This window comes from Oncorhynchus tshawytscha, linkage group LG22 (genome assembly GCF_018296145.1).
Source record: "Oncorhynchus tshawytscha isolate Ot180627B linkage group LG22, Otsh_v2.0, whole genome shotgun sequence".
Lineage (NCBI taxonomy): Eukaryota > Metazoa > Chordata > Actinopteri > Salmoniformes > Salmonidae > Oncorhynchus > Oncorhynchus tshawytscha.
Window position 1 is genome coordinate 30434202 of NC_056450.1, and position 26636 is coordinate 30460837.

General features: G+C 42.9%; 1 protein-coding gene across 2 annotated transcripts in view; it reads left to right on the top strand.

Moving 5' to 3' along the window:
* LOC112223411 overlaps window positions 1–26636 on the top strand; it is a 98215-nt gene that overhangs the window by 67135 nt on the left and 4444 nt on the right. For both annotated transcript variants that reach the window (XM_042304064.1, XM_024386416.2), the window contains 7 exons: window positions 609–790; window positions 1803–1860; window positions 2414–2501; window positions 2617–2996; window positions 3195–3383; window positions 3485–3652; window positions 8081–8212. In XM_042304064.1, the coding sequence (XP_042159998.1) occupies window positions 675–790; window positions 1803–1860; window positions 2414–2501; window positions 2617–2996; window positions 3195–3383; window positions 3485–3652; window positions 8081–8212 (1131 nt within the window). In that variant the 5' untranslated portion in view covers window positions 609–674. The remainder of the gene's footprint in view (window positions 1–608; window positions 791–1802; window positions 1861–2413; window positions 2502–2616; window positions 2997–3194; window positions 3384–3484; window positions 3653–8080; window positions 8213–26636) is intronic.

Here is a 26636-nt window from a genome sequence, read left to right on the forward strand (position 1 = left end):
TTTGGGGATTCATCATGTGTATTTTTGTTCAACCTATATGAGAATATCACTCACTACACAAGAATACAATGACTAGTTTGAGAAAACAGGTCGTAACATGGATGAAATCCTACACGTATCTGTGGGATGGTAGCTGGCTTAATGTATATGCTTTGGATTATGGAGAGAGGGAGTGTAGTGTAGGTGAAAATATGTAATCTCCTGTCCAAAAATGATGCTATTTGTAGAGCACATTGCAGCATGTTTCTCCGTTTTCTATTTGTCAACATGCTCTTGTGGTAGTGAGCCCGAAATAGAAACCGGAATCACAGACAGACGCTCAAGCACACATACCCCTCTTATCACCTAGCTCTCTGCAGCACTGTTTCCGTTCACCACTGTTAATACAGTATCTGTCTCACCCTCTCAAACTCTCTTACTTTCTCACAGATTTCCGGGGTTGTAATCATATCACACTTTCAAAAACCTCCTCATAACAAAAACCTCATATCAAAAACACATCCTTTATTTAACCAGTAATACATGAGGCCTGTCAAAAGTAAAAATAGCGAAAACAAAGAAGATCCTAAACATAGTTTTTCTTTCTTTTCCCAACCCCTCCTCTGCAGGTTTTCCTGAGCACCCTCTGTCTGTGAGTGTGTGTCTGAGTGTGTGTGTGTCTTAGTGTGTGTGTTATGGCCTCTGGGACGGACGACCCATACCGTAAGATGCTAATGCTAGGGGCCATCGCCGCGGCGTCAGCCTTCGTGGTCACAATCTTCATCGTGGTGGTCTGTGTGGGCTGCCAGAGGTAAGAGGTCACTGCCAACACATTTGACACATCTCACAGATTTCTCTCTCTCTCTCCCAATCGCTTTTTCTCTCTCTCTTATCCCTCTCTCTACCTCTTCCTTATCTCCTATTTTATTTATCTCTCCCATCTCACACTCTGTCTTCCATCTCACAATGTCTGTCCCTCCTCCCTCCCTTTCCTCCTCCCCCCCATCCCACCCTCCGTGCGTCCTGAGAAGAGAATGTGTGATGAATGTTAATGGTTTGTATTGTCAGATCAGATTAAATGCTCTTCCTAGGACAGTGGAGAGGGCAGGGCACATCCACAGTCTAGGGACAGGGCTCCCTCTCGCTAGACAAAAGCAATGGAACACAGTACGGTGTGGTTCTTACAGAACCTTCAGGGACTAATGAGACTCAACCCTCAGTGGCTTTGTTGCCAGGGGATATGCACTGTGACCAGACATAGAGATGTACTGTAGCTCAATGTTAAGCTTAATGTTAAGGAATCTGTAAATGTAACCAATAAAATAAATATGTTGATGTTGCCACAAACTGTCTGGATAAAAGTCTCCTCTTTACTCTTTTTAGTTTGGTAAACAATTTATTTTTCTTGTGCCGAACTCCTGCCTCCAATGTGTTGTTATAGTGTGACAGTCCTGTGGGATGTGGAGGTGTAGACACCTGCCCACTGTTCCCCAAGGGTAGACAGAGCTGAGAGGTGTCTAGAGAGGGGTGATGTGTTGTAGGCTGAGGAGAGAGACCCCTGAGTCCCCGGGGCATCTCAATGGTACTAAGTGGACTCTGCAAGTGTGTACTGTAGGTGCACATGTGCATCTCCTCTCCTTCATCTTCGCTGAACTGAAATCAACAGTCCCCCATGGTTACAGAACGTTCCCAGAGCACCAATAGTAACGTGTGGAAATGTGTTCAACCATGAAGGAATGTTTACTTCTCAGCTCTGAGTGAAACTCAGCAGAGACAGGGTTAATAATGTCATAGTAGTAATCACTGTTACTTCATGTCCCAAGGAAAAACAAGACCAAACATCCTGTGTCCAATGGAGAGAAGGGTACCTCAGTAGAAATGGTGAGTTATCTTCACTTCCCACGCAGCCCCCTTCTCTTTTCCTCACCCCTTCTAAGTCCTCATTTCATGTGTATGTTTTCTGTTGTGTGTTTCAGACCTACCACAATCCCTTCACCGTTATTTGTTATCGACCCTCTCAATAAATTGCATTCCTACTTCCTGTCACATGACTTTGCGTGCTCACTCCACCACCCAGCATAAAAGTTTAAATACTTTTCACCCTTATTTTTAGCAGAAGGTGGGAACCAAACAACAGGTATTTCAAACACATCTAGAACCACCCTGTAGATGACCAGTACATCCAACTGACCAGTCTCTATGTACCTATCTCTGTTTCTATCTTCCCCTCTCTCTCTCTCTCTCTCGCTGTCTCTCTCTCTCTCCCTCTCTCTCTCTCCCTCTCTCTCTCTCGCTGTCTCTCTCTCTCCTCTCTCTCTCTCTCTCTCTCTCTCTCTCTCTCTCTCTCTCCCTCTCTCACGCTGTCGCTCTCTCTCTCTCTCTCTCTCTCTCTCTCTCTCTCTCTCTCTCTCTCTCTCTCTCTCTCTCTCTGCAGGGTGCTCTCCGTCAGCCCAAGAACAGTTCCATGAGTAAATCTGACACCAGGCTGCATGAGATCAACCGCCTGCCTTGCAACGGCAACAGTAAGTAACAATACTAACAATCAACTGCCGATAATTTGAAAACTGTCGTTACATAGCAGAGATGGAAACTATGTAACAATGACCTGAAAATAAAGGTCCTTCTCACTCGCTCTAGGTGGGGGTAAGAATCGTCCAGCCAGTATGGACCTGCTCCTCCTCCATAGCCGTCGCTCCACGTCTGACCTCCGCCCACCCCTGGTCCGCCAGCTTCCACAGATCCCCAACAGACCAGTGGGGAAGGGAGACCCCGAGGGGGGAGACATTCGGGGGGGAGGAGGAGACGGGGTCAGAGACCACACCTACACTGAGGTGGGAATCCGGAACTCACCCGTCCGTTGCCTTGATGATGGGCTGTATGAGGTTGTAGGGGTTCGAGAGGCAGACACGGTGCCCCCCGCTCCCCCTCCCACGTCGGCCAACACCCCGGCAACACTAAGGGCTTCACAGTGCCCCGATGGGACCCGCACCAACGTGGTCCGAAATGAGAATGGGAATGTGCGTATTTATGCTATGAAAGCTACCCAATAGAAGTGTTGACATCAAGTCATCATTGGAGACACTTGATATTGTGAACGCCTGCCTGTAAAAATGACTGTTATTTTTGTTATTTCGCTTTTTTTTGGTTGGTCCAACGGAATAACAAGGACCTTTCACTTCTGTGTGTTTGTGTGTGTATCTATGTGTATCTGACAGGGGAAGGGCAGGGGGAACGGCAGAGGGGCTGTTAATGGCTGTAGCACACTTGGTAGAGGAGGAGGGAAGGGGCCCAATGGTGCTAACGGTGTTAACGGATCTAGCGGCTCGCCCTTGTCCTCCCTTCCCTCCCTGGCCATTCAGGACCCAGTAACGGCAGAGTACGCCTCCATCCGGAAGGTCAAGAAGGTAAACAGTGTTTTTACAACTGCTTTCCAATGGAGTTCTGGAACATTATATGAATTTGATATGAATTTGTACTCGTTTCTAATTAAATTAAATGTATTAAGGTGAACAAGGCATCGAAGAACGAGATAGGGAACACAGAGTCAGATGACCAATCAAGTGTCCAATCAAGTGTGGGAGAGTCACCCTCTGCCCCGCCCCCTCTGCTGCCCCGCAGCCAGGAGGTTCCACGGAAACAGCTGGAGCCATTCCACCTGCACGTCTTCCCGAAGGTACTTCCCCAGTAGGGCACTTATGGACAGAGATTCAGGTAGCCTAGTGGTTAGAGCGTAGAGGCGGCAGGTAGCCTAGTGGTTAGAGCGTAGAGGCGGCAGGTAGCCTAGTGGTTAGAGCGTAGAGGCGGCAGGTAGCCTAGTGGTTAGAGCGTAGAGGCAGCAGGTAGCCTAGTGGTTAGAGCGTAGGGGCGGCAGGTAGCCTAGTGGTTAGAGCGTAGGGGCGGCAGGTAGCCTAGTGGTTAGAGCGTAGGGGCAGCAGGTAGCCTAGTGGTTAGAGCGTAGAGGCAGCAGGTAGCCTAGTGGTTAGAGCGTAGAGGCAGCAGGTAGCCTAGTGGTTAGAGCGTAGAGGCAGCAGGTAGCCTAGTGGTTAGAGCGTAGAGGCAGCAGGTAGCCTAGTGGTTAGAGCGTAGAGGCGGCAGGTAGCCTTGTGGTTAGAGCGTAGGGTCGGCAGGTAGCCTAGTGGTTAGAGCGTAGGGGCGGCAGGTAGCATTAGTGGTTAGAGCGTTGGGGCGGCAGGTAGCCTAGTGGTTAGAGCGTAGGGGCAGCAGGTAGCCTAGTGGTTAGAGCATAGGGGCAGCAGGTAGCCTAGTGGTTAGAGCGTAGGGGCCGCAGGTAGCCTAGTGGTTAGAGCGTAGAGGCAGCAGGTAGCCTAGTGGTTAGAGCGTAGGGGCAGCAGGTAGCCTAGTGGTTAGAGCGTAGGGGCAGCAGGTAGCCTAGTGGTTAGAGCGTAGGGGCAGCAGGTAGCCTAGAGGTTAGAGTGTAGGGGCAGCAGGTAGCCTAGTGGTTAGAGCGTAGGGGCAGCAGGTAGCCTAGTGGTTAGAGCGTAGGGGCAGCAGGTAGCCTAGTGGTTAGAGCATAGGGGCAGCAGGTAGCCTAGTGGGTAGAGCGTAGGGGCAGCAGGTAGCCTAGTGGTTAGAGCGTAGGGGCAGCAGGTAGCCTAGTGGTTAGAGTGTAAGGGCAGCAGGTAGCCTAGTGGTTAGAGCGTAGGGGCAGCAGGTAGCCTAGTGGTTAGAGCGTAGGGGCAGCAGGTAGCCTAGTGGTTAGAGCGTAGGGGCAGCAGGTAGCCTAGTGGTTAGAGTGTAGGGGCAGCAGGTAGCCTAGTGGTTAGAGCGTAGGGGCAGCAGGTAGCCTAGTGGTTAGAGCGTAGGGGCAGCAGGTAGCCTAGTGATTAGAGTGTTGGTCTAGTAACCAAAAGGTTGCAAGAGCAAATCCCTGAGCTGACAAGGTGAAAATCTTTCGATCTGCCCCTGAACAAGGCAGTTAACCCACTGTTCCTAGGCCGTCATTGAAAATAAGAATTTGTTCTGAACTGACTTGCCTAGTTAAATAAAGGTTTAAAAAATGCTGAATGGCAGCAATATGAACCTGTCAGTTCTACCATTTATCCACCAGGGGGAACTATGTCCTACAGATTGTTCTTCTTTCTACTCATTATCCAGTGTTTGAGCTCAGAGGAAGAGTATAATGTTTACTGTTCATTTTTTATTGTTTATTTCACTTGTGTTTATTATTTATTTCACTTGCTTTGGCAATGTAAACATACAGTATGTTTTCCATGCCAATAAAGACCTTTGAATTGAGTTGAATTGAGTAGATACGCTCCATCCAGGTTGAAGTTTCCCAAACCACAACTCTAGCATCAGATCACCCTAATCCCAATCCTAATCTTAACCATTGGGAGGAAACATGTGAAACTGGCCTTAGATCAGTGTGTAAGGAGTAGTTCCGGCCTGATCTTAATCACTATTTCCAGCCACATGAGCACAGCGAATGGCCTTACAGTATCTGTCAACATTACTAAAAGTCAGGTCCTCACAGATTATGTCTAAAGGGATGACAAACTATCCATCTTTCATTCTTTAGCCTATGTCCCACAGACATGATTCAATCTCATTGTTAAGTGTGCCCCGGGCTTGATATCACTTTCTAATCAGATAAGCCTGTTGGAAATAGTGTTTATAAACAGTCAAGGCCAATTTGGGGGCTGCACTGAAGGAGGGAAATGGAGGGACAATGATTGGATAAAGATCAAACTTTTTTGGCAGTCCTACCTGTTTTTACTTACTGTCTGTGTGCGTGTGTGTGTGTGCGTGTGTCTGCGTGTGTGTGTGCGTGTGTCCGCGTGTGTCCGCGCGTGTGTGTGTGTGTGTGTGTGTGTGTGTGTGTGTGTGTGTGTGTGTGTGTGAATGTAATTTGCTCCGTCACACGTTTCGAATAGATTGATGTTATTTTAGCGGTGGGTCTGTGATTTTGTATATGATCTACTTATTGTCCCCCATGATGAAATCAGGGGAGGGGACTGTGGATCTGTGTCCATCCATCCGTTAGTTCGTACGTTAGTCACACACGATATCTCAGACAGCACTGGACGAATTTTGACAAACCTTGGGTGAATGATGCGTCTTGCCATAGATAGCCGGCATTTGAAGAATCTAAAATATATTTGGATTTGTTTAGCACTTTTCTGGTTACTACGTGATTCCATATGTGTTATTTCATAGTTTTGATATCTTCGCTATTATTCTACAATGTAGAAAATAGTAAAAATAAAGAAAAACCCTTGAATGAGTAGCTGTGTCAAAACTTTTGACCATACTGTATATGTATATATATATATAAATACAACTGTGTGTGAATTATTGTGTGTCGTCTCACGCTCTCTAGTGTGTCCTTGAGAGAGAGCTTGTTTTTGTCTATTTAGTGTGTGTGTGTTTTGGAGAAAGCCAGTGAGCGTGTTCTCTTGTTTGTAGTCATGTTGATGCCTATGTACTCTGTGTGGACGTGCTCCATAGCGTGTGTGTGTTTGTGAGCGTGTGTCAGTGTGTTTGTGAGTGTGTGTGTGTGTGCGTGCGCGTGCATGTGCGTGTGCGTGTGTGAACCTGCGTCCCCGCCCTTCTCCTGCTCTGTGGAGGACATGTTGTGTGAGTGGCTAGTGAAGCTGAGGGGCCGATTAAGCAAGAGCCTGGCTGGCTGCCAAGTCGTGTGTATTCTTGTGTGTGCAATCGTTTTTTAGAATATAAATTAAACCCGTATCTATGAGATTGTATTAACAAGCATAATTAACAAACTCCTCAGGAACATTAATGATCTTTAATTGCGTTTACTAATGTTGCTCATAAAAACATTCATAAATCACTGAAACCATAAATGGTGGATATTTTACGTTTTTAAGTAATATTTTAAATAATATAAGTCACAGTTCTTTCAGCTAAATAAAGATTGACGTTTTTTATCACTTGAGGCTGAGAAACATCTGACTAATTGACCAAGAGTTAAAAAATATCCACAGATGAAGAAGAAAATCTGATTTGATGGCAGCATCTGATTGTGGTTATGATGGCTGTCTGATTTCTGGACAGCTGTGTGCTGTGTGGGCTGTCTTCTGAGATGCACACACACAGACACACACACATACACGTGGGCAGGATCTTTGATCTGGGGGCCATGTGTATATGAAACACAAATGATTCATTAACCATCTCATTTTCCTACAAAACATTTTGCTCTCTCTCTATCGCCAGTAGTCTTTTGTTGTGATCAGTTATATTTATATGAAAAATACCAACTAGAAAGACAAGAGGCGCAGTAATATGGTGGAGGGGAGACTAAACCAGTTGCCTACAGATTGTCTGTTGTAAAATGGGGAGACATTTGCTAGTACTCTAAATGTCCACTTAAAAATGTGTGAACAGAGATGATTTGATGCCAGAACATAATTTGATCCATATGCACAACCCAAACCATTTCAACAACCATGTCATTCCTCTTTACAAACACAGTCCCTCACCGTTGTACTACAAGACCAGTGGTAGAACGGATGTGTGTAGATAGTCACATGAGAGCCACCTGTTTGTGGACTGATACACACAAACACAAACACTCCTCCCACTCTCTGCTGTTCAGTGTGGACTGATACACACACACACTCCTCCCACTCTCTGCTGTTCAGTGTGGACTGTGTTTACCTGTCCGACAAGTGTGCCACTTCCTACTCCCACAAGACTCTGAATAAACATTTACAAGAGAACACACACACTCAGTGTTTGTTTTTCATGGGCATCCTGTGTCGACTGTCTATGTATCTGCAGGCCGGACCTAAAGCTGAGGTTACCTACCAGAGATAATCTACTGCGTGTGTGTAATTATGTTTGCCTGCGTGTGTGTATGCAAAACAGTTGTATCATTGAGTTATTTTGCTGGAATTTATACCGGATGTTTTTAATTACAAGGCCTATACTCAACTATAAAGGAGCTGGTCAAAGCCATAACCGATTTGGGCCCTGAGTATGAGTGCTGGTCTAGGAGCCATATAATCAACTGATTCTAGATTAGCACTCCTACCATTGAGGCTCTAATAGTGAATATGGGCCTTGGCGACCAGGCTGCCAGCTGAGCCCTCACCTCTCTTCTCTGTGTGTCCACCAGGAGACGGTATTCATGGGGAATGGGGAACAGTACATCTGGAAGCCCCCAGAGGATGATGACATCATCACCCTGCACCGAGCGCCTGCACCCCCGGGGGAGAACGGACAGGGATACACACCTACAGCCATGGAGGTGATGGATGTGACTGTGTGTGTGGGTGTGTGGAGGTGGAAAAGGTATTTGTGTCAGGGCGGGATTTGTGTGTGTGCATTGCTTAGGTATATATGGTTTGTGTACAGTAAATGTGTGTTAGCTTCAGACCTGGGTTCAAATACTTTTTCAGGTATTTCAATTACTTTTCAAAATACTTTTCAAAACATGTATTCAGATAACGTTTCTTTGAAAAACAACAAGTAGTTGGAATGTATTTGGAAATACACTTGGAAAGTATTTGAAAATACTCAAATCCACTGAGTCAAATACTCTCCCATGCATTTCAATCAATCAATCTTTATGTGTATGTAGCACGTCTACAGAGGATGCATTTCAATCAATCAATCTTTATGTGTATGTAGCACGTCTACAGAGGATGCATTTCAATCAATCTTTATGTGTATGTAGCACGTCTACAGAGGATGCATTTCAATCAATCTTTATGTGTATGTAGCACGTCTACAGAGGATGCATTTCAATCAATCTTTATGTATGTAGCATGTCTACAGAGGATGCATTTCAATCAATCAATCTTTATGTGTATGTAGCACGTCTACAGAGGATGCATTTCAATCAATCAATCTTTATGCATGTAGCACGTCTACAGAGGATGCATTTCAATCAATCTTTATGTATGTAGCACGTCTACAGAGGATGCATTTCAATCAATCTTTATGTATGTAGCACGTCTACAGAGGATGCATTTCAATCAATCTTTATGTATGTAGCACGTCTACAGAGGATGCATTTCAATCAATCAATCTTTATGTATGTAGCACGTCTACAGAGGATGCATTTCAATCAATCTTTATGTATGTAGCACGTCTACAGAGGATGCATTTCAATCAATCTTTATGTATGTAGCACGTCTACAGAGGATGCATTTCAATCAATCTTTATGTATGTAGCACGTCTACAGAGGATGTATTTCAATCAATCAATCTTTATGTATGTAGCACGTCTACAGAGGATGCATTTCAATCAATCAATATTTATGTATGTAGCACGTCTACAGAGGATGCATTTCAATCAATCTTTATGTGTATGTAGCACGTCTACAAAGGATGTATTTCAATCAATCAATCTTTATGTGTATGTAGCACGTCTACAGAAGATGCATTTCAATCAATCTTTATGTATGTAGCACGTCTACAGAGGATGTATTTCAATCAATCAATCTTTATGTGTATGTAGCACATCTACAGAGGATGTATTTCAATCAATCGTTATGTATGTAGCACGTCTACAGAGGATGCATTTCAATCAATCTTTATGTATGTAGCACGTCTACAGAGGATGCATTTCAATCAATCAATCTTTATGTGTATGTAGCACGTCTACAGAGGATGCATTTCAATCAATCTTTATGTATGTAGCACGTCTACAGAGGATGCATTTCAATCAATCTTTATGTATGTAGCACGTCTACAGAGGATGTATTTCAATCAATCTTTATGTATGTAGCACGTCTACAGAGGATGCATTTCAATCAATCTTTATGTATGTAGCACGTCTACAGAGGATGCATTTCAATCAATCTTTATGTATGTAGCACGTCTACAGAGGATGCATTTCAATCAATCTTTATGCATGTAGCACGTCTACAGAGGATGCATTTCAATCAATCTTTATTATGTATGTAGCACGTCTACAGAGGATGCATTTCAATCAATCTTTATGTATGTAGCACGTCTACAGAGGATGCATTTCAATCAATCAATCTTTATGCATGTAGCACGTCTACAGAGGATGCATTTCAATCAATCAATATTTATGTATGTAGCACGTCTACAGAGGATGTATTTCAATCAATCAATATTTATGTATGTAGCACGTCTACAGAGGATGCATTTCAAAGTGCTGAAAGAAATAAAAGAAAAAAGGCAAACACAAGTTTTCTATACAAATAACAAATGAAGATAGACAAGAATACAATAAAGAGACAAATGTATTCTACAGTGCCTTGCGAAATTATTCGGCCCCCTTGAACTTTGCGACCATTTGCCACATTTCAGGCTTCAAACATAAAGATATAAAACTGTATTTTTTTGTGAAGAATCAACAACAAGTGGGACACAATCATGAAGTGGAACGACATTTATTGGATATTTCAAACTTTTTTAACAAATCAAAAACTGAAAAATTGGGCGTGCAAAATTATTCAGCCCCCTTAAGTTAATACTTTGTAGAGCCACCTTTTGCTGCGATTACAGCTGTAAGTCGCTTGGGGTATGTCTCTATCAGGTTTGAACATCGAGAGACTGAAATTTTTTCCCATTCCTCCTTGCAAAACAGCTCGAGCTCAGTGAGGTTGGATGGAGAGCATTTGTGAACAGCAGTTTTCAGTTCTTTCCACAGATTCTCGATTGGATTCAGGTCTGGACTTTGACTTGGCCATTCTAACACCTGGATATGTTTATTTTTTAACCATTCCATTGTAGATTTTGCTTTATGTTTTGGATCATTGTCTTGTTGGAAGACAAATCTCCGTCCCAGTCTCAGGTCTTTTGCAGACTCCATCAGGTTTTCTTCGAGAATGGTCCTGTATTTGGCTCCATCCATCTTCCCATCAATTTTAACCATCTTCCCTGTCCCTGCTGAAGAAAAGCAGGCCCAAACCATGATGCTTCCACCACCATGTTTGACAGTGGGGATAGGGTGTTCAGGGTGATGAGCTGTGTTGCTTTTACGCCAAACATAACGTTTTGCATTGTTGCCAAAAAGTTCAATTTTGGTTTCATCTGACCAGAGCACCTTCTTCCACATGTTTGGTGTGTCTCCCAGGTGGCTTGTGGCAAACTTTAAACTACACTTTTTATGGATATCTTTAAGAAATGGCTTTCTTCTTGCCACTCTTCTATAAAGGCCAGATTTGTGCAATATACGACTGATTGTTCTCCTATGGACAGAGTCTCCCACCTCAGCTGTAGATCTCTGCAGTTCATCCAGAGTGATCATGGGCCTCTTGGCTGCATCTCTGATCAGTCTTCTCCTTGTATGAGCTGAAAGTTTAGAGGGACGGCCAGGTCTTGGTAGATTTGCAGTGGTCTGATACTCCTTCCATTTCAATATTATCGCTTGCACAGTGCTCCTTGGGATGTTTAAAGCTTGGGAAATCTTTTTGTATCCAAATCCGGCTTTAAACTTCTTCACAACAGTATCTCGGACCTGCCTGGTGTGTTCCTTGTTCTTCATGATGCTCTCTGCGCTTTTAACGGACCTCTGAGACTATCACAGTGCAGGTGCATTTATACGGAGACTTGATTACACACAGGTGGATTGTATTTATCATCATTAGTCATTTAGGTCAACATTGGATCATTCAGAGATCCTCACTGAACTTCTGGAGAGAGTTTGCTGCACTGAAAGTAAAGGGGCTGAATAATTTTGCACGCCCAATTTTTCAATTTTTGATTTGTTAAAAAAGTTTGAAATATCCAATAAATGTCGTTCCACTTCATGATTGTGTCCCACTTGGTGTTGATTCTTCACAAAAAAATACAGTTTTATATCTTTATGTTTGAAGCCTGAAATGTGGCAAAAGGTCGCAATGTTCAAGGGGGCCGAATACTTTCGCAAGGCACTGTATTTATATAGAATGAGATCAAATAAATAGTTGTGTTTGTGGTACGTAGCTTATGCCTACCCATACCATGGCCCCACCACCACCAGTGGGCACTCTGTTCACAATGTTGACCTCAGCAAAACGCTCACCCACATGACACCATACACGTCGTCTGCGTGAGGCCGGTTGGACGTACTGCCAAATTCTCTAAAACGACGTTGGATGCGGCTTATGGTAGAGAAATTAACATTACATCTTTGGCATTACATCTTTGGCATTACATCTTTGGCAAAAACTCTGGTGGATGTTCCTGCAGTCAGCATGCCAATTGCACGCTCCAACAAAACTTGAGACATCTGTGGCATTGTGTTGACTGACAAAACTGCACATGTTGGAGGGGCCTTTTATTGTCCCTAGTACAAGGTGCACATGTGTAATTATCATGCTGTTTAATCAGCTTCTTGATATGCCACACCTGTCAGGTAGATTATCTTGGCATAGTAGAAATGCACACTAACAGGGATGTAAACAAATTTGTGCAAAACAATTGAGAGAAATATGCTTTTTGTGCATATAAAACTTTTCTGGGATCTTTTATTTCAGCTCATGAAACATTGGACCAACACTTTACATGTTGCGTTTATATTTTTGTTCAGTGTAAAAGCATGGCTAAAAATATCTATCCTAATGTCTTTCTTAAAAATGTCTACAGTTTCTGAGGCCCTCAGATCCTCTGGCAGGCTATTCCAAAGGCCAAGACGATAGTGACTGACCAAATGCTTTGGTTTTGACCTTTGGAACCACTAAAAGACCAGAGGAACACACACATACAAGGTCTGAGAGACCGACCGGGCAAATATACTAAAATACACAGAAAACATGTATTTAAATAACAAATACTCAAATACACGTGTATTTGAACCCAGGTCTGGTTAACTTTATGTGTGAATTGTGACAGAGGGGGTCATGTTTACCAAGAGAGCTCCTCCTTGATTGGCCGTGCCATCATAACACAGACAACCTTTGACGTTCATGTCTTCCTGAGTCAAACTGGGTCAGGGGCCTGGTCTGTGGTTAAACTGCAGGGTCGGGTTACAGCCATGTGGAACCCCAATATGGGGGTCGACCCATAACCCATAACCTCTACACTCTGACCCTTAGCTCTAACATATCAGTCAAACTATAGGACCAAGTGACACCCCATTCCTCATGTAGTGCACTACTTCTGGCCAGTTCCATTTTTCGCTCGGTTCCAGACCAGAAGTAATTGGAATGATTGACATGAGGAGTTATGGGATACTTGAGAGGGTATCTTGAAATGAGACAGTCTGGAGTCAGGGAGGGAGGGGTTGCTTTACCCTCCTATCTCTCTCTCTCTCAATTCAATTCAATTTAAGGGCTTTATTGGCATGCGAAACATATGTTTACATTGCCAAAGCAAGTGAAATAGATAATAAACAAAAGTGAAATAAACAATAAAAATGAACAGTATACATTAAGTTACAAAATAATAAAGACATTCAAATGGTCATTTTATGTCTATATACAGTGTTGTAATGATGTGCAAATAGTTAAAGTACAAAAGAGAAAATAAATCAACATAAATTTGGGTTGTATTTACAATGGTGTTTGTTTTTCCTGGTTGCCCTTTTCTTGTGGCAACAGGTCACAAATCTTTTTTTAATTTTTAATTTTTAAAATTTTAATTGTACCCCGTTTTCTCCCCAATTTCGTGGTATCCAATTTTTTTAGTAGCTACTATCTTGTCTCATCGCTACAACTCCCATACGGGCTCGGGAGAGACAAAGGTTGAAAGTCATGCGTCCTCCGATACAGAACCCAACCAAGCCGCACTGCTTCTTAACACAACGCGCATGCAACCCGGAAGAAAGCCCCACCAATGTGTCGGAGGAAACACCGTGCACCTGGCAACCTTGGTTAGCGTGCACTGCGCCCAGCCCGCCACAGGAGTCGCTGTGTCGCCCCACGGACCTCCCAGTCGCGGCCGTTTACGACAGAGCCTGGGCGCTAACCCAGAGTCTCTGTTGGCACAGCTGGCGCTGCAGTACAGCGCCCTTAACCACTGCGTCACCCGGGAGGCCCCCAGGTCACAAATCTTGATGCTGTGATGGACCCGGTGGTAATTCACCCAATAGATATGAGAGTTTATATAAAAAATATTTAAAAAATCCAAATTCTTTGTGAGTGTGTGTAATCTGAGGGAAATATGTGTCTCTAAATTGTCATACATTTGGCAGGAAGTGCATCTCGGTTTCCATCTCATTTTGTGGGCATTGTGCACATAGCCTGTCTTCTCTTGAGAGACAGGTCTGCCTATGGCGGCCTTTCTCAATAGCAAGGCTATGCTCACTGAGTCTGTACATAGTCAAAGCTTTACTTAATTTTGGGTCAGGCGTAGAATGCTTCCGTGCTTTCTGTCTCAGTTCATTCACTGCCTCAGTGAATTGCCTCATTCACTGCCTCAGCTTATTTTTAAGTAATTGTAGTGTGTGCAGTACTCTTTTTATGTTTTCCCTATTGAGAACTTTGGTCTAATTCCCTTAGATCTGGATATTTTCTGCAACATCATTATTTTAGTATTTTTGGTGTTTACTCCCAGGGCCCGGGTCTGGCAGTACTGTTCTAGCAGGTCCAAACTCTGCTGTAGGCCATGTGCTGAGGGTGACAGCAGGCACAGGTCATCTGTGAAGATGCGTATGCATTTAATCTATGAATTTTGGAGACTAACACCAATGGCTAAGGATTTTTCTAAAATGGCCAATTCATTGACGTAAATATTGAAGCGCGCAGGGCATAGATTGCAACCCTGGCAAAGGCCCCACTCCTGGTTAAAGAATTCTGTTGTTTTGATGCTACACGTATTTATTTAATTATGTAATATGTTTTACCCCTAACACCACTTTCAATAACTTTGTGAACAATCCTGTATGCCAAATAGTATCAAATTATTTTTGGAAGTCAATAAAGATAGCATAAATGTTGGTATTATTTTGGTGGACATGTTTATCTATCAGGGTGTTTAGGATGTAAATACGATCGGTTGTGCTATGTTTTGGTATAAATCCACTTTGGCTTTTACCCAGGACATTGTGTTTATTAAGGAAGTTTAGAACTCTTACATTTATACTACAGAAAACCTTCCCCAGGTTACCATTCACACAAATGCCTCTGTAATTTTTTGGATCAAATTTGTCTCCTTCCTTAAAGATTAGGGTTATGAGTCCTCGGTTCCAGATGTCAGGAAAATAACCTACACTCAGGCTCAAATTAAACAGTTTTAATGTAGCCCATTTACATTTTGCACCAGTGAATATGAGCATCTCATTTAGGATACCATCTGATCCGCATCCTTTTTCAAATTTGAGGGCCTGAAGTTTGTTGGGAAGTCTATGGATTTAGATTTAGATTTAAAAACAGGTCAAGGGCAGACAGAGGTCAGTAGTCCAGAGCAGTGTCTGAAGTTACAGACCGGCAGGCAGGCTCAGGGTCAAGTCAGGCAGAATGGTCAAAAACCAGGAAAGCTAGAAAACAGGAACTAGAGACAGCCAGGAGCTTGGGGAAAAACGCTGGTAGGCTTGACGAAACAAAACGAACTGGCAACAGACAAACAGAGAACACAGGTATAAGTACACTGGGGATAATGGGGAAGATGGGTGACACCTGGAGGGGGTGGAGACAAACACAAAGACAGGTGAAACAGATCAGGGTGTGACAGTTGTTCAGCTTACTGGGCTGTGAATGTGTCTCTCTCTCCACCCACACCGACCAAATGTTGATTTGATGTTTGTCTGCCGTTCGTTCAGCACTGTGTGTTTTAGGGACCACCCTCTATATATAGAATCAGTTTGAAAACTATGACTGGCAATGTGTTCAGAGGTTCTATGTACTCTCGTCCAGCAAACGCTGCCCTTGTGTCCGTGTCTTAAGGGAGTGACCAGTGGTCTGGGGATTGTTAGTTTGTGTTGACTGTTTTAGCTTCAGGGTGGGGTTCAGGATTAAACTCGGAGGGCCACGTTCTTTCATGTTCACCTAAATAGACAGGTTCTAACTTGACTTAAACTATTTTTCTGAATGGGTAACATAGGTCATCTACAAATGTCCCCCAGGGGAGTCCGTATTGCACGTTTTTCCATTTATTTCCAGATCGTTTTCATTTCCTTCTTTTAGGTTTCCACATATATAGACTTTATTGACATTTAACATCCCCCTGCCTCTGTTAAACTGAATGTAACAGGAAGACACTGAGTCATCCTCTGTCCATACATAGTGTACAGGATGTTATGAGGAGAGTGCAGCAGAAGCAGGCTACTTGTGACCAGGCTGTAGTTTAGCTCCCGAGTCAGGAAGAAACAGCTGATGAGCTGGTTAACTCCTTGTCTCTGGGTATAAGACAGGTTTGAGCCACTGCCTCCTGTTGATGTGTGGCTGTGAGCAGAGTTTAAGTGGTTTCTCTCCCTTTTTCTCCCTCAATCACTAAATCTTTCACTCTCTTTGTCTCTTACTGTTTATCTCTGTCTTTCCCCTTAATCCCTCTTTCATGTATTTTCTTCTTGCGTAGTTTGAATATATTAGCTATAAAATCATCTATGAAACAAAATGAACAGTTATTAATCCCTTTTTCTCTTTAATAATGTTCTTGTTCACTCTGAGTTCTCTCTGTTGTTCAGACACACCCTAGTATACTCCGGAGTGTGTCAGTTGAATTTCCACCACAACCCTCCACTCCTCCTTCTTCTCTCGCTCCACCACTCCTCCCTCTCCTCTCGCTCCTCCACTCCTCTACTTGCCTTTGGTAGGCGCTGGCCTGCTCTCAACCAATCAGATCTCCCAAACTGGGTCTTACCCCCTAACATACATAATGCAGACAAAACATTCTGAAACTCACTACGTATTTTCTGATATCCACAAAATAACAGAAATACAATATTTAAGATATCTCAAAATTAGTTTTGATACCAAGTTAATAGTTCTGTCACACACAGAGAGCAGACATATGAACAGTATCTTAGAGACAAGGATAAGAGTAGGAGGAGCATTAAAAAAACATAAAAAAATACCGTACAAGCTTCCTCAACAACTGAAGTTCTGAAACCCCCATCGTCTTGTGACTTCCACTTCCTTCCTCTGCTGAAAACGCTGCTGAGCGCATGTGCATGCACACATTCACACACACACGCACACACACAAACATACACATACAGAATGACTGCACAGAGCCCACACACAGCGCACGGTAGGGTCTTTGTTTATCAAAAAAGATCACCACAGATTTGTGGGGGCAGGGTATATACGTGTGGCTCGAAGTCTGTCAGGAAGAGAGAGAGATAGAGAAAGACAGTGAACGAGAGACGAGAGAGAGATTTCATGTTGAATCTTATGAAAAGAGGAACTCTTTTTGTTAATCTTCTCTTGTATGAGGTTTTTCAGAGTATAAAAAATATACAGTGCATTCGGAAAATATTCAGACCCCTTCACTTTTTCCACATTTTGTTACGTTACAGCCTTATTCTAAAATGTATTAAATAGTGTTTTACCCCTCATCAATCTACACCCTGTAATGAGAAAGGAAAACAGGTTTTTAGAAATGTTAGCAAATGTATTTAAAAAAAAACTGAAATATCACATTTACATAAGTATTCAGACCCTTTACACAGTACTTTGTTGAAGCACCATTGGCAACAATTACAGCATCCAGTCTTCTTGGGTATGACGTTACAAGCTTGGCACACCTGTATTTGGGGGAGTTTCTCCCATTCTTCTCTGCAGATCCTCTCAAGCTCTGTCAGGTTGGAAGGGTAGCATCGCTATACAGCCATTTTCAGGTCTCTCCAGAGATGTTCGATCAGGTTCAAGTCCGGGCTCTAGCTGGGCCACTCAAGGACATTCAGAGACTTGTTCCGAAGCCACTCTTGTGTTGTCTTGGCTGTGCTGTGTGCTTAGGTTCATTGACCTGTTGGAAGGTGAACCTTCGCCCCAGTCTAAAGTCCTGAGCGCTCTGGAGCAGGTTTTCATCAAATATCTCTTTATTACTTAGCTCTTTATAATCCTCGATCCTGACTAGTCTCCCAGACGCTGCCGCTGAAAAACATTCCCACAGCATGATGCTGCCACCACCATGCTTCACCGGATTACCAGGACGTGTACTCCGAGCATGCGCTGACCAACTGGCAAGTGTCTTCACTGACATTTTCACCTGTCCCTGACCAAGTCTGTAACACCAACATGTTTCAAGCAGACCACCATAGTCCCTGTGCCCAAGAACACCAAGGTAACCTGCCTAAATGACTACCGACCCGTAGCACTCATGTCTGTAGCCATGAAGTGCTTTGAAAGGCTGGTCATGGCTCATATCAACACCATTATCCCAGAAACCCTAGACCCACTCCAATTTGCATACCGCCCCAACAGATACACAGATGATGCAATCTCTATTGCACTCCACACTGCCCTTTCACATCTGGACAAAAGAAACACCTATGTGAGAATGCTATTCACTGACTACATCTCAGCATTCAACACCATAGTGCCCTCAAAGCTCATCACTAAGCTAAGGACCCTGGGACTCAACACCTCCCTCTGCAACTGGATCCTGGACTTCCTGACAGGCCGCCCCCAGGTGGTAAGGGTAGGTAACAACACATCTGCTCTATCAGAGTGACCATCTGGTTCTTGGTCACCTCCCTGACCAAGGCCCTTCTCCCCTGATTGCTCAGTTTGGCCGGGTGGCCAGCACTAGGAAGAGTCTTGGTGGTTTCAAACTTCTTCCATTTAAGAATGTTGGAGGCCACTGTGTTCTTGGGGACCTTCAGTGCTGCAGAAATGTTTTGGTACCCTTCCCCAGATCTGTGCCTCGACACAATCCTGTTTTGGAGCTCTACAGACAATTACTTTGACCTCATCGCTTGGTTTTTGCTCTGACATGCACTGTCATCTGTGAGACCTTATATAGACAGGTATGTGTCTTTCCAAATCATGTCCAATCATTTGAATTTACAACAGGTGGACTCCAATCAAGTTGTAGGAACATCTCAAGGATGATCAATGGAAACAGGATGCACCTGAGCTCAATTTCGAGTCTCATAGTAAAGGGTTTGAATATTTATGTAAATAATGTAGTTCTGATTTTGGTGTTTTTATACATTTGCAAACATTTCTGAAAACTTGTTTTTGTTTTGTCATTATGGGATATTGTGTGTAGGTTGATGAGGGGAAAAAATTTACTTAATCCATTTTAAGTACAGACCACCCCTCATCTCTGTCAAACGCTCCCTAAAACACTTCAGTGAGCTGGCCTTTCTAATCGACCTGGCCGGGTATCCTGGAAGGATATTGGCCTCATTCCGTCAGTAGAGGATGCCTGGTTATTCTTTAAAAGTGCTTTTCTCTTATTATCGTTCTTGATTTGTCGTTAATTTTTAGGTTCATGATAAGCATGCAGATATGGTGCACAGGGTTTTTTATTTATATCGATGCATCATCGGGAATATAAAGTCATAAATCTCAATGTAAACGGATTGGGGAGTGACATCAAGAGAAGTAAAGTAATAAGTCTCAATGTAAACGGATTGGAGAGTGACATCAAGAGAAGTAAAGTAATAAGTCTCAATGTAAACGGATTGGGGAGTGACATCAAGAGAAGTAAAGTAATAAGTCTCAATGTAAACGGATTGGAGAGTGACATCAAGAGAAGTAAAGTAATAAGACTCAATGTAAACGGATTGGAGAGTGACATCAAGAGAAGTAAAGTAATAAGTCTCAATGTAAACGGATTGGGGAGTGACATCAAGAGAAGTAAAGTAATAATTCTCAATGTAAACGGATTGGGGAGTGACATCAAGATAAGTAAAGTAATAAGTCTCAATGTAAACAGATTGGAGAGTGACATCAAGAGAAGTAAAGTAATAAGTCTCAATGTAAACGTTTTGGGGAGTGACATCAAGAGAAGTAAAGTAATAAGTCTCAATGTAAACGGATTGGGGAGTGACATCAAGAGAAGTAAGGTAATAGCAAAGATGAAACGGTAGAGAGTTGACATACTATTCTGTCAGGAAACTCACTTATCCACACCTGAACACGAGAAACTCACTTATCCACACCTGAACACGAGAAACTCACTTATCCACACCTGAACACGAGAAACTCACTTATCCACACCTGAACACGAGAAACTCACTTATCCACACCTGAACACGAGAAACTCCTTATCCACACCTGAACACGAGAAACTCACTTATCCACACCTGAACACGAGAAACTCACTTATCCACACCTGAACACGAGAAACTCACTTATCCACACCTGAACACGAGGAACTCACTTATCCACACCTGAACACGAGAAACTCACTTATCCACACCTGAACACGAGAAACTCACTTATCCACACCTGAACACGAGGAACTCACTTATCCACACCTGAACACGAGAAACTCACTTATCCACACCTGAACACGAGAAACTCACTTATCCACACCTGAACACGAGGAACTCACTTATCCACACCTGAACACGAGAAACTCACTTATCCACACCTGAACACGAGGAACTCACTTATCCACACCTGAACACGAGGAACTCACTTATCCACACCTGAACACGAGAAACTCACTTATCCATACCTGAACACGAGGAACTCACTTATCCACACCTGAACACGAGGAACTCACTTATCCACACCTGAACACGAGAAACTCAAGAAAATGGGATGTAGGAACACTTTTTTTTCTTCTTACAAAATGGGTAGAAGGGGAGTTGCAATCTTGATCCCAAATTAAGTTAATTTTGAGTTTATGTCAGAAATAAAAGACAAGGAGGGTAGATTTATACTTGTTAAATGTAAACTGGATAACAAGGAAGTTACATTATTTAATGTATACACCCCCCCAGGGAGTGACATGGTCTTCTACAGGAAGGTGTTTGATTTAACAGCCACAGAAACCTCTGGCACTCTTATCTGTGGAGGGGACTTTAACACAATTCTAAACTCAAAATTGGACAGCACAAACCAAAATAGGAAAATGAGCCTAGTTGCCAAAAAGATCAATAGGATACTGCAGGATCTAGGACTGTTCGATGTATGGCGTGACACCCACAGGACCGATAAGGAATATACTTATTACTCAGCCCGCCACACTGAATAATCCAGGTTAGACTACTTTTTACTCAGCCCACCACACTGAATACTCCAGGTTAGACTACGTTTTTATGTACAGTGCAGATAGACACAGGCTTAAGGACTGTAGGATCAGGCAGAGCGACTTATCAGATCATAATGGAGTTTACCTCACTCTACACCTTGATAGCAAACCAAGAAATACTATATGGAGACTTAATACAAGCAGACTGAATGATCCAGCATTCAAGGAATCAATAAAGACAGAATTGAATATCTATCTGGAGAATAATGATAACGGGGAAGTATCTCCTGCTATATTGTGGGATGCAACTACGGCGGTTATTAGAGGAAAGATCATAGCCACATCATCTCTCAAGAAAAAGATTAAAGCACAGAAACTGCTTAAATTACAGGAAACCCTAAGAAACTTAGAACGATCTCATAGTCAATACAAAGACCCTCTTATATTACGAGACATTCAAAAGGTAAAACAGGAAATTGACCAGATTTATAGAGAAGAAGTAAAGAAATAGCTTAGGTTCCTGAAACAACGATATTATGAAGCAGGCTCAAAGGCAACCAAATTACTAGCATGGAGACTCAGGAAACAACAAGCACAGAATACAATTTTCAAAATAAAAGGCCCCAAAACAAAAACAGATCACATGCAAATTAGATGAAATACAGAATGCATTTGAATCATATTACACAAATCTGTACAAGCAACCAGAGAAGGCAGATGCACAGACAATAGAGCACTTTTTGAACTCACTTGATGTCCCCTCAATTGGGACAGAGCAAAATGATAGACTAACTTTAGAAATATCCACCGAAGAAATATCTCAAAAAAAAGTCAACAAGTCTCCAGGCACTGATGGCTTCCCTTCAGATTGGTTCAAGACCTTCAGAGAACAATTAGCACCTCTACTTAAGACTCTGAGGGGGGGGGGTCTCCCACCATCATGGAGAGAGGCCATCATATCAGTAATCCCAGAAGAGGGTAAAGATAAGAAAGAATGCAGTTCATATAGACCTATCGCAATTCTTAACACAGATTATAAACTAAATGCATCAATAATAGCCAAAAGAATGGAGAACATAATCCCAGAATTGATTGATGGAGATCAAACTGGTTTCATACAAAATAGGCAGACACAGGACAATATAAGGAGAACACTACATGTCATGGACCACATTACTCAGAATAAGACCAGTGCAATATTAATCAGCCTAGATGCAGAACAAGCATTTGATTCAGTGGGATGGGATTAGCTATTCCAAGTTATGGAAAGATTTGGTTTCAACAAAGAAGTGATACAGTGCATCAAAACACTGTATTCATGTCCGACCGCTAGAATAAAGATAAATGGACATTTGACACGAACGATAAAATTAGAGCGAGGGGCAAGACAAGGCTGTAGTCTATCACCCACGCTCTTCTCCTTGTACCTAGAACCATTAGTACAGGCAATAAGACAGGACCCAACCTTAGAGGGAATAACGATAAAATTAGAGCGAGGGACATGACAAGGCTGTAGTCTTTCACCTACACTCTTCTCCTTGTACCTAGAACCATTAGTACAGGCAATAAGACTCTTCTCCTTCTCCTTGTACCTCCAACCATTAGCACAGGCAATAAGACAGGACCCAACCTTAGAGGGAATAACGATAAAATTAGAGTGAGGGACAAGACAAGGCTGTAATCTTTCACCCACGCTCTTCTCCTTGTACCTCCAACCATTAGCACAGGCAATAAGACAGGGCCCAACCTTAGAGGGAATAACAATAAAATTAGAGCGAGGGACAAGACAAGGCTGTAATCTTTCACCCACGCTCTTCTCCTTGTACCTCCAACCATTAGCACAGGCAATAAGACAGGACCCAACCTTAGAGGGAATAACAATAAAATTAGACCAAGGCTGTAGTCTTTCAACCTCCAACCATTAGCACAGGCAATAAGACAGGAATAACAATAAAATTAGAGCGAAGGCCAAGACAAGGCTGTAGTCTTTCACCTACACTCTTCACCTTGTACCTCCAACCATTAGCACAGGCAATAAGACAGGACCCAACCTTAGAGGAAATAACAATAAGAGGCAGTGAACATAAGATATGCATGTATGCTGATGACATTCTGTTATTCCTTAAAGACCCAGGCTCAAGTGTAGATTGATGGATGTTTTACAAACATTTGGAACATATTCAGGGTATGTGCTTAACGTACACAAGACCCAAGCCCTAGTATATAATTATACCCCACAGGAAGAGCTGAAGAGTAGGTATAACTTCACCTGGACCTTTTCATTCGTTAAATATCTGGGAGTAAATTTACCAAAAGATACACCCAAACTTTATTGCATGAATTCCGATCACATTAACAAGAAAATATATGATGACCTAGACAGGTGGAATTCCCTTCCCTTAGATCTTAGTAGTAGAATTGAAACAATCAAAATGAACATCCTTCCAAGGTTACTGTATTTGTTCCAATCACTGCCCATAGAAATCACGCCTAAACAGTTTAGGGAATGGGATAAACGGAACAGTAAGAGACCAAGAACTAGATATACAACATTACAGTTACCAAAATACTGTGGGGGTATGGCCTTACTAAACCTAAAAGATTATTATGTGTCAGCCCAATTGAGACCTCTGGTGTGTTGGTGCAATTCAGAATACGAATCCAAATGGCAAGACATGGAGACTACTTTGACAGAGATACTGACCCATACAGTCAGTTTTGGGAAATAAGGACATGGTAAAAGAAATATACAATAGACAAAATCGGTGGATTAATTTCTCTCTGAAGACATGGTTTAGGGTAGTTAAGCAAAATAATTTAGACAGAGAGATCAAACTGCTCAGTTGGCCCACATACGACCCCAGCTTCATCCCTGCAACTCAGGACAGCAGGTTTAAACAATGGACGCAGAAAGGCATCACATCATTCAGTACAATTATAAGGAATGTGAACCTAGATAACTTCCAGGACCTAAGTAAAAAACATGGCTTGGATAAACAAGATTTTTACAGATACCTAATAGTTTGACACTATTTCTTAAGGGAGATAAAAGTGATTGACCCTCGAGCACCTCCAAAATTAATCCAAGTTTTCACTAACGCATACAACTTGGGGAGTAACAAAAAAACTATTTCAAATCTCTACTTGGGTATTCAATCCTCAAAGAAACATTCTACAAACTATATTAAAAAGAAATGGGAGGAGGAACTTAACATTGAAATAACTGATGAAACATGGTTGAACATCTTAGAGACTCAACAAAGCTCCACCAACTCAAGGTCATGGAGAGAATTCTGTTGGAAGAATGTAATACGTTTCTTCATACCACCTAGACTGAAATCACTACACCCTTGTTGGAGAGAATGCGGTCTATTGAGGGCGGACCACTCTCATATCTTTTGGACTTGCCCCGCAATCAAAACTTACTGGGGAGAAATTAGATCTAACATTGGAAAAATTATGGAATTTGACAGAGAACAAACATTCATTTCTTTGTACATGGGTGAAATATCTGATAACTTACACAATAGAGAAAAGTACCTCTTGAAGGTCCTACTGGCAGCCAGTAAAAAGGCTATCACTAGGAAATGGCTACAAAAAGACCCTCCCACAGTGACACAATGGATAGACATTGTAGAAGAAATACACCACATGGAGCATATGACCTTTGCTTTAAGAACTCAACAGGAGAGAGGTCAAGAATACTGGGAAAATGGGTTTCGTACTTGGAAAAGGTCTAATTCAAAGATGTCAATGTAACTAATATGATGAAGAAAGTATGAAGAGCACTGTAACTGACAGATCTTTTTTTGTTGTTCTTTTATTTGACTTTATTTGTACTTTCTTTGTGTTCCTACAATAAAAACTAAGTATTTAAAAAAAAAATGTTTTTCTCACCATCTTAAATAAGCATGCCCCATTCAAAAATGTAGAACCAGGAACAAATATAGCCCTTGGTTCACTCCAGACCTGAATACCCTTGACCAGCACAAAAACATCCTGTGGCACACTGCATTAGCATCAAATAGCCCCCCGTGATATGCAACTTTTCAGGGAAGTTAGGAAAGCTAAGGCTAGCCTTTTCAAACAGAAATTTGTATCCTGTAGCACAAACAACATTTCTGGGACACTGTGAAGTCCATGGAGAATAAGAGCACCTCCTCTACTGAGGTTAGGAAACACTGTCACCACTGATAGATCCGCGATAATTGAGAATTTCAATAAGCATTTTTCTACAGCTGGCCATGCTTTCCACCTGGCTACCCCTACCCCGGTAAACAGCCCTGCACCCCCCACAGCAACTTGCCCAAGCCTCCCCATTTCTCCTTCACCCAAATCCAGACAGAGCTCCAAAATGACCCTCTCTTTCTAAAAATTATCTGCCGAAATTGTTGCAACCCCTATTACTAGCCTGTTCAACCTCTCTTATGTGTCGTCTGAGATCCCCAAAGATTGGAAAGCTGCCGCGGTCATCCCCCTCTTCAAAGGGGGAGACACTCTAGACCCAAACTGTTATAGACCTATATCCATCTTGCCCTGCCTTTCTAAAATCTTAGAAAGACAAGTTAACAAACAGATCACCGACTATTTCGAATCCCACCGTACCTTCTCCACTATGCAATCTGGTTTCAGAGCTGGCCATGGGTGCACCTCAGCCACGCTCAAGGTCCTAAACGACATCATAACCGCCATCGATAAGAGACAATACTGTGCAGCCGTATTCATTGACCTGGCCAAGGCTTTCGACTCTGTCAATCACCACATTCTTATCGGCAGACTCAACAGCCTTGGGTTTCTCAAATGACTGCCTCACCTGGTTCACCAACTACTTCTCAGACAGAGTTCAGTGTGTCAAATCGGAGGGCCTGTTGTCCGGACCTCTGGCAGTCTCTATGGGGGTGCCACAGGGTTCAATTCTTGGGCCGACTCTTTTCTCTGTATACATCAATGATGTCGCTCTTGCTGCTGGTGATTCTCTGATCCAACTCTACGCAGGCGACACCATTCTGTATACATCTGGCCCTTCTTTGGACACTGTGTTAACCAACCTCCAGACGAGCTTCAATGCCATACAACTCTCCTTCCGTGGCCTCCAACTGCTCTTAAATGCAAGTAAAACTAAATGTATGCTCTTCAACCGATTGCTGCCCACACCTGCCCGCACGTCCAGCATCACTACTTTGGACGGTTCTGACTTAGAATATGTGGACAACTACAAATACCTAGGTGTCTGGTTAGACTGTAAACTCTCCTTCCAGACTCACATTAAGCATCTCCAATCCAAAATTAAATCTAGAATCGGAACAAAGCCTCCTTCACTCATGCTGCCAAACATACCCTCATAAACTGACTATCCTACCAAACCTTGACTTCGGCGATGTCGTTTACAAAATAGCCTCCAACATTCTACTCAGCAAATTGGATGCAGTCTATCACAGTGCCATCCGTTTTTTCACCAAAGCCCCATATACTACCCACCACAGACCTGTATGCTCTCGTTGGCTGGCCCTCGCTTCATATTCGTCGCCAAACCCACTGGCTCCAGGTCATCTATAAGTCTTTGCTAGGTAAAGCCCCGCCTTGTCTCAGCTCACTGGTCACCAGAGCAGCACCTACCCTTGGCATGTGCTCCAGCAGGTATATTTCACTGGTCACCCCCAAAGCCAATTCCTCCTTCCCTT